This window comes from Ptychodera flava, chromosome 1, assembly GCF_041260155.1.
Source record: "Ptychodera flava strain L36383 chromosome 1, AS_Pfla_20210202, whole genome shotgun sequence".
NCBI lineage: Eukaryota > Metazoa > Hemichordata > Enteropneusta > Ptychoderidae > Ptychodera > Ptychodera flava.
Genome location: NC_091928.1, coordinates 22513420 through 22528355, shown reverse-complemented (window position 1 = coordinate 22528355; position 14936 = coordinate 22513420). Strand labels below are relative to the sequence as shown.

At 37.1% G+C, this 14936-nt stretch overlaps 2 protein-coding genes across 3 annotated transcripts in view; one reads left to right on the top strand and one right to left on the bottom strand.

The window, feature by feature from the left end:
* Window positions 1–11131, top strand: part of LOC139133058 (TNF receptor-associated factor 6-like) — a 40712-nt gene extending 29581 nt beyond the window's left edge. For both annotated transcript variants that reach the window (XM_070699462.1, XM_070699470.1), the window contains exons 7-8: window positions 6060–6209; window positions 8081–11131. In XM_070699462.1, the coding sequence (XP_070555563.1) occupies window positions 6060–6209; window positions 8081–9070 (1140 nt within the window). In that variant the 3' untranslated portion in view covers window positions 9071–11131. The remainder of the gene's footprint in view (window positions 1–6059; window positions 6210–8080) is intronic.
* Window positions 1–14936, bottom strand: part of LOC139133031 (SCY1-like protein 2) — a 429639-nt gene that overhangs the window by 141995 nt on the left and 272708 nt on the right. The gene's annotated exons all lie outside the window — the stretch shown is intronic.

Sequence of the window (14936 nt, the reverse complement as noted above, 5' to 3'; positions counted from 1 at the left end):
ACAAAGGCACACCTATTGCTGCATGTGGATGCAGCCACACCATTTCATTTACAGCATACTTATTCACTGTGTTGTGTTCAAGTTCCATATTGTACTGACTGTCATACAAGGATAACATAAGCAAATCAAATCAAATTAGAAAAGGATCAATGCTGTTGTGTGGATTTTGCTGAACATGGCTGATATTTCGCCCTATATATTTGGTATCCAGCAAAGGCATATTTTGATGTAAAGTCAAAATTAACACTTCATTGCTGACAATATATTTTAACCTTTTTCCGTCTGCATGAATTTTTCTTTTTTAAATTATAGTATATTAGTACTTCAAACAGATTAACAGTTATCGTGATGTCAACCCATATATTTTACATCACAAAGACTGTAATTCTGCCAATTTTCTTTTGTTTTCAGTCATTTTATAAATTTTGCACTGCACAAGATGATTGAACAAATTGCAATGTTTGAATTTGTAAACTCAAAGAATAAAAATCCTTTGGTCACAAATTAAATTATTTTTTGAAAAGAAATTTACTCTTAAACACTTTTAGCATATATTCTTTACACGGTCATGTATTTCAAGGAAAATATGCCTATTAAAAACAGTAATTTCTTCACTTTCAATTTTTTTTCAATACTATGACAATTATCAGCCATGAGGTTATACAAACACAAGACCAGATAAGCGTTTTTCATCATTTCCACAGGACTCTTTGGAAAATCCATTAAAAACAGTTAAAAGTGACTGGAAATGATCACTTGGTATACATTTAATTTACAGATGCCAGGTTGTGTATTTCACATGCACTCAGGTCAGTAAGGAAGTGCGTCATTACTATTTTGGACTGTTAATTCTTATTTCTGAATTGTTTAACTTTTTTCCACATTGAACTATCTTTAGGCAGTTTAGGCCAAACAAAAAAATATGTGCTGTTCCGATTACCCGACCTACCCCAATTTTAACCCCCCGACCCTAGACTTTTTAGAGCCTCGTAAACCCGGAAGTAAAAATAACGATATGAAAAAACGTGAAACGCATGAAATCACGCGAGAACTATGACAAATCGCGCAAATCACGCGAGAACTAATACGTCATTCTTATAGAAGTGATGCCAGACGCTCATGAAAACTTTTGCGACATGACACTGCAGTGACAGTTGTTGCACACTGAACGGTTTCCGGTTTTCAAACTGCTGTATCTCAAAAAGTATTAGGTCTAATTCAATAAAATTTTCGATAAAAAATATTCCAATTCAACTGCTCGTTCTACCATGGGATTTTTTTGAAAATAAAGAAAAAAATATCGTGTCATTTTAGCGCTCAAAATCAAGCATTATTTTTCGCCATACAGCGTGCCGTACTGCGGCATGGCACGCACATTTCTCAGGCCACTACTTCCTATGTTAGAATGGAATGGCTCGTTACAGTATGTTGTTCAGTGCCTAAACGGCGTTTTGTAGGTAGGTTTTCGCTAAAATGCAGGGACAATTTTCAGTCATCGGAGTTAGTATACCAAACAGCAACTGTTATATTAAATTTGTGGAAAGTTTGAAGCATTTTCATGGCCGTTTTTTGATGTAATCTTTCATTTACATTCTTGTTGTCATTTCCGAACCGCGCCATGCACAGCGCGGCCATATTATGCAGGCCAAGTGAAAACCCGGAAGTGTTTTGTGATAGTGAATCGAGCAAAATTTTGGTCAATTTTACTTTTTATAGTCATTCTATCATTAAAATATAAACCCGTACACCAAAAACTGTGTGTTAAGGTCAGTTCTGAGTAGTTTCAAAATCTGTGCGTTCGGAATTTACCGTGAATTTTGCCGTACGTACGTACACAGTCGTTTGGTGGGCTATTCAGCTCTGGGACTATTCGCCCCATAGACGTGGTACGTACTTCGTTGAACAGCCCCTAACTGCCAACGCTACAATCAGCTGTTTTCAAACGTTAACCCTGGTAGTTTACATTAACCTGTATTTTTCATCTGTTGATGTTACACAAAATTTACAAAATGATATTTGACAACAGAAATGAATACTCTTTCAATGATGTATGGGAATAAAGTCAGCATGCCATGGTTATTATTATAATAAATGTATGTAAACAACCTTTATTTTTAAACAGCATTAACGTAAACTGGGGAAAATGACAGACAGGAGTAGTGCAGGAATCGGGAATTGATAAACAAGACAAGTTGAAAGACGGGCAAATGAAGTGAGAATGAAAAATCTAAGGAAAGGAAAGGAAAAAATCATAACCCTGACTCTAGATTTCAATGCTAAAGGAAAATTGAGTACAACAAGATGACAGCTTTTTAGGGGGGAGTAATATTCTTGTGTAAAAAAGGACAGCTCCAGGGGGATTATTCTGTACTGTGAGTTGATCAGTTGAACAATGACTTATTTTATTCATATTCCTATGATTTTTGGTTTTTACCTTCTCGTGTCTATTTATAGACAGAGAAGGTATTAGAGTTGAAAACCAATATGCTGCTGTCAAGAACTTCCGTCTGTCAAGACTTCCGTCTGTCAAGATCCGTGGACGTCATGCCATTGTAATGGGTCATATCATAAACTGGTGGGGGTGTTCATGGCTCAGGTTGAGGTGTGGGAGAACGATTTTGAGCTATGACAAAAATCAAAAGGGACTTAGCGGCATAGCCAGTGTTAAGCCTTTCTCCAAGGTTTCTTAGTTGACTACAACAATCTACTGTATTACAGACTACTGAGCTGATGTTAGGGGTACTCACTTTGTGTTTGCTCACTCTGTGAGCGCTAGTGTTTGGTACTGAGTTGCGTGGATATCCCCTCATGGCCTCACGTGATCTGGGCCTGTTGCATAATCTGCAGAGATGATCATATGCCTCAGAGTCTGAAAACTGTCATTGTGTAAGCCTGTCGGCATTTTCCTTGCATTTTTTCTCATTTAATTTTGCAAAATATCGGCGAGTACCTCAATATTTCAAGATAACCCTTTCTTCCCAATCGTTTCCTGGAGTTTCAGAGTCATATGAACGAAAATGAGTGAAAGTTTTAGACAGGAAAATCGGACGTCGGCCATGTTCAATGTTTACAGTACAATCAGAAGTTTACGTGGAGGAATTAACCAACAAACACAGGAGTGTTCATGATGCCCGCCCTCTAGAGGCATTTTAAAGCAGATTAGTTAGAGAATTAATGATATACAACTATATTTTTTCATAGGGATACCCACAAAATGACTCTTAGCCATATGTTGAAATTTTTTGACCATTTGTCAAAAAAATCGAGCATATTTTAATTCTAAAAAAATCATAACCCTGGAAGTAGACAAGATAGAACCATCATTCAAACAGTTTTTTGAATCCTGAGACAAGATCTTCAAGAAAACATACAATTCAAGTAAGTTTAACCAAGAACAAAAAAGGGCCTGGTATCCCTACTTATAGCAGGCCTCGTCTCAAACAAAATGGTGACTCGCGATGGACATATTACGTGTACTCAATTTTGTTTCGCAAATGCGATCATGGCGAAGAAAGGTCGATTTTGTTTTCTGTTAAACAGAACCGAACATTCGAAGAAATTTTGGAGGAACACCATCCAGGTTTTTCTGAATGTAAAATGTACTCTATTCGAGTTGAATGTGCCAGTGATGCTGCTGGGCCGTGGTTTGAAGTACAGCAGACAAATATACAGGTTGGCGAGGCTACAAACAACTTCAACATAAAGTATGTGCGTTTTTCTTGCGAGTGACTACAAAAAGCTGAGGATTTACCTGTGGATAAACAGTTCACTTCCTGTCAAAGAATTGTTATTCAGCCATATCAATTTCCGTGGCAGTCTAATAAACCACACACTTCAATTCTACTGATGAATATTTTATTTTAATATATTGGTATTCAATTTGAGTGCGTTTCATGAGGAAATTGTTCACTGGTAGTTTGTTTGAACGCGTACAAAATGCCCATTGAGAAATAAAAAAAAATGAAAAAAAAATTTCCCTACCTACCTACCCTATTTTGAAAACCATGTAATCGGAACAGCACATATTTTTTTGTTTGGCCTTATACTGTAGCTTAGAATTTTTTTGATTGATGTATTTAATCATCTTTTGGGTTCTTTGGGTCCATATCCCACCTCATGCCCCTACATCATCAACTATTTACCAACAACTCCATGCCAACAACCAATTACCTGACCTGGCCACACATTAGAGAAGGTACAGCGTCATTGACGGTATTTTTTTCTGTTTGTGGCCGGCGGGTGCGTCTGACACCAAACCAAAATGGCTGAAGAGAAAATGAAATTCTTTTGGGGGGCATGATCAGTGACTGCATGAACAGTATATATTTGACTATATTGATAAAACTATAAAACTGACCCTCCTCCCTCCCTTGAGGGAAAAAAATAAAAATAAAAAAATTAAATGCGCGTCACCTCACCATTTTTAGCTACTATAGACTATAGTCTATAGAAGCTATTGGGATGGGTATCCGTCCGGCGTCCGTCGTCAGTCTGTATGTATGTATGTATGTATGTATGTATGTATGTATGTCCGTTTGTGAGGCGTCCGTCCACTCAAATATCTTGAGAACCGCAGTACTTACTGATTTGATATTTGTTGTGTAGATGAAAAGTATGATTTTGAGAAACTGTTTTTTTTAATTTTTTGATATTGTTGAAAATAGGCAAATTAATGCCAAAAAAGGTGTTTTTGGTACAAAATCTTCTTCTTCAAAACCGCTGGTCAGACAGCTTTGTTATTTGGTGTAAAGGTCCCTAGGGGTAACCCAACTTAGATTTGTTCAAATTGTGATGAAATATGCAAATGTGTATTTTTAAGGAATTTTTTTATCATTTTGGTCAAAATTTGACTTACATTGTATGTAATTCTTGTACTGTATAAACCCTATCAATTCACCCAGAAAAAATAATTAATATGATTTTAAATAATTGAATTAGTTAGGAATCATCAAAGCCAAAATAATTTTAGTGTAAAATTATCAGAAAGTTCAACTTTTTTTGACAGTTCATAGTGAAATGCTTACCATCTTGGAGGATTAAAACATGTAAAGGCAACTTTCCTGAATCCCAACTTTGACATATTCTGAACCGTCATTTATTGTGCCCTGTATGTTATCTAAAAGAAATTGCTCAAAATAGTCAATAGAGATAGAGATAGAGATAGAGAAAGTTCTAATTTCCAATTATGGTTGACTTGGTAAGGATAAATAAAAGTACTTTTTGAGGAAAAAAATAGAGTGGTCAATTTAAAGAGTGGTCAAAGTGATAGGGTTTTTATGGTACAGCTGGGCTGTAAGATTCCTCATGTGCTATTTATAGCAATTATGCAATCTATGTAAACAGTGCAATGAAAGTTACATGATTCCTTATAATGCTTTTGATAACCTTGAACTTCTTAAGTTTCAAACATTTGTCTCTTCAGTGTGCTTTCTCTGAGTATGTACAGTCTCAACTTATTCAACAGAACTCACTTACAATGTTAATAAAAGATATCCACCTTCTTCATCAATACATGTGTCACAAAAGGTTATTCTCTACATAACACAGCAGAGCTCTGTCAACTGTTGAGTTGCTTGTTCTTTCAAAACCGCTGGTCAGACAGCTTTAATATTTGGTTTACAAGTCCCTAGGATGACCTAAGTGAGATAATTTCATACAGTCAGGAAATGCTTAATTTTGTATCCATGTCTATAGTAGCTTCAGGGACTTTGGCCCTATGTTTAAAGAAAGACCTGACCAGAAACATTTTTTTTTTGCCTTATGGCACCTACCACCGATAATTAGTTCAGAGTGCCTCATAAGGGCGCCCTCTGAACTATCGAGTTGGCGCATATTCTTTGGATATTTCCTACATTTTCTTTATTCGCTCAGCAGTCTATCAATATAAATAGCAGTTGAGATGCTCTAAGAAAGGAGTTCACCATTGTGAAAAGTCGACTTTTTAGCTGAACGAAAGGTGCAGTGTTATCAAATTATCCCTCTTTCAGTGAAACAACTGTTTGTCGAATGCGATCTCTCATATCTGTAAAATAACAGAAAGTTTCTAATAACTTTTCTAGCTTCACAGAGCTGAGTGTCCGGAATCACCTGTAGTCTGTGAGTACTGTGGAATACAGTTGCCCAGACGGGAAAAGCAGCGACACATTGACAACCAATGCCTCCACGCCTTTGTACCCTGCACGTACAGCAGTGTAGGTTGCGACCATAAGGTAAAAGACTACTCTATCACTTGTGTCAATTACAGATCTGCTTCCCCATGACCTCTCACCTTTAACCCTTTCACCCCCAGTTCCCTGTATACAGGTCCAACTTTACCATAGAAAACAATGGATTTGGGACAAACCATGGTGGTGAAAGGGTTAAAAGCCCCCTCTGATAACAGGAAATGGCTATTAGATTTGCATTCATGCATCTTATCATGAGCCCAATATTCTTAGACTCCAATTTTATTACAAATCATGTCTTTCTTGGCACGATAGTTCTATACACTTAGCAATTGTCATCATCAGGACATGCAAAATTTTGTTTCAAGAATTTTTTTTTCTAAGTCACCAGCATGCGACCTTTTTTCTCAGAATTATTCTTCTTTTCATTTCCATCCATTTGAACGTTTTTTCCTGAATTTTTTCATTTGATTTTTTTTAGCCATCCCTCTAAAGATCTAATGGTCTCTCCCTTGTTTTATTACATGCCTCGATGTGAGTGCAAATTAGTGCACTGATTTGCATAGGAACATCCAGGGAGTTAGCATCCGGTGAACAATGTACTGACCGGTTTCTATGGTTACCTGGTCCATTGAAGCCCATTCGACGTTTTCAACGTCAAAGTAGACGCTAATAACGCTACATGTAAAATATCCATGCGCAAACTTCAATTTTGATTTTCGTATTATCTGTTTAATGCTGGTCGATAATGGCAAAATTGTTTGAAAATGCCCTGCATGTAACTAAATGTCATATAGCGTTGACTGTGAAGAGGCATGTAATAAAAGTATTATTGCCTGAATACATGGGTTTATGTGCCCTCGCAGCAGGAGACAATTGCACACAAACCAATGTATTCAGGCAATAATATCATACTCCCTGCCAGGTACACGCTTCCTCCTTTATTCGCCGATCAAAACTGATTCAGATTCATTTGCAGAAAACTTTGTTATATTGTTGAGACATTTACATATTTTCCTTTTATGTCGGGAGAATGGTAGTAGCAAAGAATTTATTTACCTGTTGGCTACACTAAGGTACTTCTTGAAAAGCGTTTTCGATCAAAATCTGGATATATTCTCCTGGTATTGCTACTGGCTCACCAGTCACTATACAAACATGTCTGTGACCCCCAGAAATAAAACACCCCTTGCAGGATGATCTATTGATATGCAAATGAGAAGGAAGTTCATTTCAGTGACTGGTACAGAATCTCCACGTCTGCCCTCGGCTCACAAAGGAGACTGATCTTAAGCAGACTCAACACAATTTATTATACACAAGTGCACTTCCTTGTTGATGTGGCATGTTGAAATGAGGATACTGTTTGCAGAGTGGTTCATGAGTACAGGAAAATACTCAGTGCAAAGACCATATTGCCCTTTTTTTTTGAAATCACCTTTTACTGTTTAACAACCAAATATTTTCATTTCCATGATCAGTGAGTGAGGAATTTTATCAGGGTATAATAAAGTTGACCTTTCTGGCCTCTTTGAAAGTTTATTGAGGTACATCTTTACACAGCAAGTTTTCAAGGTGTCAAAATACTGTTGGTTACAATACTGTGTCTACTTCATGTTCACTGTGTTCATTATCAAAGATAGGGATTCGCTGAAGTGTGTAATCCTGTATACTGTTCCTTCACAATGTTTCAACCTTTTATCGGGAATCCAGCCAACGTAAAAAACATGTGAAAGTGGCAAGTTTTGACATTTGCCCTTCATTTCCATACATGGACACAATATGAAACATTAAATAGAATGTCCTTGATGTTATACTTTTCATGAATTGGTTTCATAAATGAATTCTACCGGGACCGTGACACGTACAAAAGTTAAGTAAGTTACTCGTTGACTTTGTCTACTCTGTGTTTGCAGATGAAAAGAAAAGATTTAGTTGATCACCAGCAAGCTTGTATGGAGGAACATTTGAAACTGGTCACGAAGACCGTAGGAGATTTGAAAATACAGATTGCAGGAAGTGGAAACGACAGAATAGATGCTGGACCACCTCACTCTTGGCACCACTCAACAATGCAACAGCAAATGGGATCTTCTAAGAAACAGTTGCTACGCCGACCGATGAAGTCCTATTGGATGCCAAGTGACCCTGGCTACGAAGGTCACGAAATGTCGGGGGCGTATGGGATAGATTCGCCTCGTAGTGACAGTATGGGATCAGGAGAGTATCATTTCTATCACACGGGACACACGGGGCCGTCGTCCTATCCGCAGGAAAACCGGGATTTGTCACTCCTGCGTGAGAAACTACGACATTACGAGGAACACCGGGTGATTCAGGAGCAGAAAATTCTTGAGCTGCAAACCAAGGTTCAGACCCAGGGGCAAGAAATTCTCAGCTTGAATACCAAAATTCAACGACTTGAAACCATGATTAGCAATGGGGTATTCTATTGGAAAATTGACAGATATTCTGACATACAGCGTAAGGCGAGCACTGGCGAAACTAACGTCATGCACAGCCCGCCATTTTATACTGGTTACTATGGATATAAAATGTGCTTGAGAATTAACCTGAACGGCACGCCGTCAGCCCATGGTTTGTATGTTTCATTATTTGTTCATTTCATGCAAGGCGAGTGGGATGATATGTTACAGTGGCCCTTCTCGGGCAAAATTACTCTTTCGATACTAGACCAGAGCGACAACATGGAGGCCAAACAGCACCTGAGTGAAACGTTGATTGCCAAGCCGTCGCTGGCAGCTTTCCACAGGCCGGTGTCCAATCGCAATCACAAAGGTTTCGGCTACATGGAGTTTGCACCCCTAACCCAGCTGGAAAGTCGAGTGGACCAGTACATTAGGAACAACAGTATCGTTATCAAGGCAACTGTTGATCCAAACTGAAACTCAAAGATGAAAAATGGACAAAGAAAAAGATTGTGATTTTTGTTATCTATTTTTAGAGATTTCAGCAAACATTTTCTGATATGCCTTGTAGGCATGTCTTTGAATTTCAGAGTATCCATACAGCTGACATCTGGTGAAATAAGAAACTGTTCACATACTATACGGTAGTTACACTAGTCCAAAACATCTCTAGCTAATCAATTATAATAAAAGTCATTCTAGTATTTATTACCAATCATAGAGCTTTAGGTAACTTTGATGTTACAACAAATACTTGCGGTAAAAGTTCATATTTTCAATTCTTTTCTCATTCTTAACAAGGCAATCTTCTTGCAGAATTCCTTCAACATTAATAGTGTGAATATATGTGAATTGACCACATACTTAATTTAGATATGTGGAAAATTAAACACAATATTCTCTTCTGTAAGGCAAAAATCATGGTGTAAATCTGTGCAATTTGTAGCAAAGACAAATCCCTTATTTGCAGTCTTTGATCTTGATATAGCTCTCTAATGATACAGAGGTCATGTCTATGTAAGTTACCATATCAATATGCCTTCAGATAGATTTCAAATATGCTTTAATGAAAGTGTCATCTAAGAGGAACGGAAAATGAATGTCTCTGTGTATTGAAGGCATGGGTTCTGAAAGTTTTAATATTATGTGTCCTTGGAACAAAATTGTCCTCTAACATGGTGAGCAATGAAGACTTGTAGTGTTGGACGACATTGTTCTCACCTTTGCCAGCTGTGTGGTTCCTCTGATATATGCAAAGACGAAGAGTAATATTTGTACGTGTTTTAGCTGTACATTAGATGATAGGATATAAGAACAAACAAACAAAAAAAACCATGCAAATAGACACTACATTAATCTTAAGTTTACAGAAGTGATAATTATATGGAGATCTTCTTATTAATATTGGTGAAACTGTACTGTTCCCGACACCCAACCTTTAGCATATCTAGTGTATTTCTTATCTCACAGAATAATCCCAAATCAAAACCCTAGATTAACCTACTCCTCGATCTTTGTATAGAGACACCGTCAACTGTTTATTGGTGTCTCTGTCTGGAAATTCTGATAAAACACAAAAATGTCCTGACATCAGCACAACGGGCTTGTTCCCGTTTAACCCTGACAAAAATTTTCAGGGACCTTTACGCTTCAAACAATTGCTTTGTTAGAAAAAGTTTTAATAGATTTTTTAACGTATTCTTTTTGAGAGCGCTGTAGGTTTATTTTGAGAAAAAGACTCAATTTGAAAGTTTGTGAAAGTCGGGGATGTGAATGATATTGTGGCTTGAAGACTCAGAATTAAGAATTTGTCAACGAAGTCATCAAAACACAGAAAGTATCAAAAACTGTTTTTAGTGTACACAGATGAATGGAAAGTTTCTCTCCTTATTGCATTTTGGCAATTATTACTTTCCAACTTATTCATTTAAAAACTATCAGCTAACCCGGAATACAGACAAACAGAAAAAAAACGATGGTGCTGTTAACATCTATTACTATAGGCCGTAAAACAAGTACAAATGTGTATACTCGGACATCTTGTCAGGAACTTCTTGTGTCTTTTTAAAAATTTTCCTTAATTATATAATTATCATAGGTTGGAACTTTTTTATGTACTTTCATGTATTAAAATCGCACATCAATATTAATCAAAATTTGTAAATGAGGACCAGACTGCATAGTTAATACCTATAGAGGTTTCTGTTTTCAGAGTGTACACAGAGAATGTACACATAGAATGTTAAAGAGACAAACTAACATGGCCTAGGTCAAACAAGCACCAACACTAACACATCGGGGTCAATTACATAGCCATTTTTCTTTATGATATAGACATTTTAATGATCAACTTTGAAATTATACAACCAAATACAATGTATTTTGATTGTAGTTTTTACATACAGTGTCCATATCAGATGGAAAACCTGTTGAATTTAACGAGTGAAAAAAAATGTTAGCCCTACGGCAGACACCATGTATGACGTAAAGTCAAAGGAACTTATGTATAGTACGTACAAGTAGTTGTTTAACAATATATTGTTGCTTTTGATTGTCATTAAGTGTATAGAACCAAGCATTTCTAAATTTTTGGACTATTTGTCAGGTACAGTGGATTTACCATTGTGCTGTTTTGTAATATATGGCCATGGAAGTCGTATATTTATCATAGCACTACAGCTGACCAATGTCAGACTGTGTGAGTGTTCGGCCATCTTGGATTATCAGTGCTGCATTCTGGGTAATTCTGCCATCTTTGATTTTCAGGGGTGCATAATGGTAATTGCTGTGTGAAGCATACAAAAGCTCTCAGAGAAGAGTGCATTCGGACTTTCATGGTGCTTTATATAAAAAAGACAATAAATGCTCAGAAGGTGTTGACTTTTAGCATAAATAATATTTTGCCTTTTCCATAACATTCAAGAACCATTGTACAAATACCGGTACAGTGTCTGCATTTAAAGTTAGTTGCTCAGACAAAGGTGCTTACCATAACAAGGTGACTAACACAATCAGAAAGAATGAACTTTTGACATAAATAGATTTTGTAGAAGATAGATTTTGGTAGAATGTTTACTTCTGTAATTAAATAAGTAGTGTCAATTCTAAACTTAAAGCAGGAGGCAAAATGTGCAGGAAATTGTTTTTGCTTCTGTTGACCATAACTACATTCTTAAAAGTCAACCTGTACAACTCCTGTATATCATAAATAGATAAATTTGACAGTTTTTTAAAATCATTTTGACTAAAAGGTTATGTTGGAGCCATTTGTTGTTAGCCTTGTGATGCATTTTAACTTTATGCTCACTTTGCAAACAGCTTTTCTTTCCCACTTTCAACAAAGAAGCAGAAAGTGACAAACCCCAAGCAAACAATTGATGCTTCGTTTGATGTCAATTTTTAAGCGTTTTCCTAAGTCACTGCACAATCATCTCACGTATCTCACTTTTAATGATCCAATCTTTTAAGCAGTTTGTAAAGCTGGGTCTTTCATTGGTTGTCATTGACATTGGCTATTCCTCTGGTATCAGTGCTTTGTTTCCTTTTGAAAGTTTTGTCAGTTAATCAATCTTTCTTGGAGATGAAGCTGATAAACAATGTGTACCTTATATATATATATTATATATATATATATATATATATATATATATATATATATATATATATATATATATATATATATATATATATATATATTAGATGACAGAATTTAATTAATGGTTTAATTGGCTTTGCTTTCCCTGAGAGACATACCATGCACACTCTGTTTCTGCGCGATGATTATGCTCTATGAGGCAAGTAACATGCGTTTTCAATTCATCCACATTTCTTTGTTGCTCATCAAATGTGCTACCTAGACTGGCAGTATAATTTGATTTAAGTTTGTCATTTCGACATTTGTCATTTATGGTGTATGACATGATTTGGCTTGAACTACCAGTACCGTATACTAGAGCATGCAGCTAAAAGAAAAATAGTCGCTGTTTTTTTGAGTTACCTTTTTGTCATAAATACCTTGTCAGAATAAACCATGAATTAAGAAATATTCTTTACTGAAATATAGATATTGTGAATAATCCAGTTCCTTAATTATATCCTGCCCCTGACTTCACAGTGTTGATAAATACAGGCACTGTGCAGCCAGTGGTAGAATTCGGTAACCAGCCTGGCCTTATAGAGCCATCAACTCTGCCAGCAGTGTGAGGGCAGTGTTCCTATGATCCACCATTAACTAAGGTGGCATCTTGAGGGCAGTGTTCTTGTGAGACAATTGAATGTGGTCGTAGTGTGAGGGCAGTGTTCTTGTATATGATCATTAACTTTGGCAGCAGTGTGAGGGCAGTGTTTGCTTTGACATGTCTCTGTTCCTTCAGCTTTTGTCCAGCGCAGTATTCTGCCTCTTGTATTTTCTTGTCATCTTCTTCATCTGAAGGTAACATGTGGGCAACATACTCTTCTACAGTTTTCCACCCATTCTTTGACATGTCTGCTAGCTTGATCAGATTTTGTCTATGTTTGATCATCATAATACCTTCCTCCATAATTTCATCTTTAGCCTGAACGTATTTCAAGTCTTCTATTGCTTTAACTGGGCTTTCCATGTGGTCCATTACTTGCTCGTTATGCTTTTATTGCTTCATTGAATTCTTTGTAAATGATGGCTTTTCCACCTACTTCATTGCCCTCATTGCTTCTATCTGATTTGAAGAGTTGGCCACTTGTGCTTCCTGGAGTTGATTTGCCATAATGGAAACCTTCGCTGTTACCAGCTTGTCCAAATCTTGCAGCAGTTGGCTTGACACTCTGTCCATAGAGTTGGCAATTCTTTTGTTCACTTCTTCCTCTGGAAGAGCAACAATTGTTTTCACCGTGAAGGCATAAGATGTTGATGGCATCGATGCATTGACACAGTTGTATTACTGTTCTGGATATTGCGAGTTGCCATTGCTGAGGAATATTATGAGCACAAAAAATGATTATGATTTTTATGATAACTTGGACGTGACCATCTGTAATGCTGAAGTGTCTAGCTAGACTGAATACCTATTTCCAAACTTTCCACCAATGTCTCCATAACCCCGCCTACATGCACACAATTTATCATTGCCAAGTATCATGTTCTCATGATGCAAAGACATCAATTTCTCTCTATACTATCGAATCGAGAGAAATATAATTTCTCACGGTTTGATAGTATAGAGAGAAATTGATGTCTTCACATTACGTAAATTTGGCACGTGGCATTAATGATTAATGTGTGGGCGGGGCTACGGAGCTATAAGTTAGAAGTTTGGAATTAGGTATTCAGTCTAGCCAGGCACTTCAGCAGCCTACAGACGAGTTCGTCCAAGTTATCTTAAAAAAACAAAGATGTTGTTGTGTTTTCGTATTGAGGAAATGAACGAAAGTGGTGAAGACCAACACCACCCGTGGTCCTGTGTTATGCACTGTTTTCGGACCCAGGTTTCCAGAGAATTTCCCTTATCTAAGGTTTTTACCTCTGGTTTTTCCTGAACGTCATGCACAGGTGACGCGGGTACTACATTTCATTTGCTTCCGCCACGCCATTAGCTCCCGCATCAAGAGAAATGGTTTTTCTTGTGATTGACCATTAACTTTGGTGGCAGTGTGAGGGCAGTGTTTTTGTGATTGATTATTAACTCTGGCAGCAGTGTGAGGGCAGTGTTCTTGTAAGTCATCATTGACTCTGGTGGCAGCGTGAGGGCAGTATTTTTGTAAATGAACATTAACTTGGCAGTGTGAGGGCAGTTTCTTGTAAGTCACTGTGGTAGCAGTGTGAGGGCAGTGTTCCTTTAACTTATCATCAACTCTGGAAGCAGTGTGAAGGCAGTATTCTTGTAATTGGCTATTTGTCATCAGGACCAGAATGATTACTTTTATTATAAAGACAAGCTTTGTCCGGAAAGGTCTTTGCCACTTCACTGACACACATCGCCTACCTGTTTGGGTTAGTCATCATTCATTGCTGTTTTGATCATAGCTGCTAATTTGCCTAAAATGCACACGTTATCAGTCATATCAACACTGACAACAGTGTGACCCAGTTGCCATGGTATTTGGCAGCCAGTTTATTATGAAATGGCTTAAGTCCATTTGTCTCAAAAATGTGATGCAACTTGATGGAGTTGTAAAACGGGTGTGATTTGGCAAAATAGGATATGAACTTTATTGGTGTTTGAGTACAGTGTTTCCCATTGATGTGGTCCAGTTGGATAGCAAGGCAATTTTGTGTAACTGACTTTATGTTTCCTGTAATTGGTCAAAGCTACGGTTCTAACTTGGATCTTCTACATGTTGCATATAGGCTCCATCCAGCCGTTCA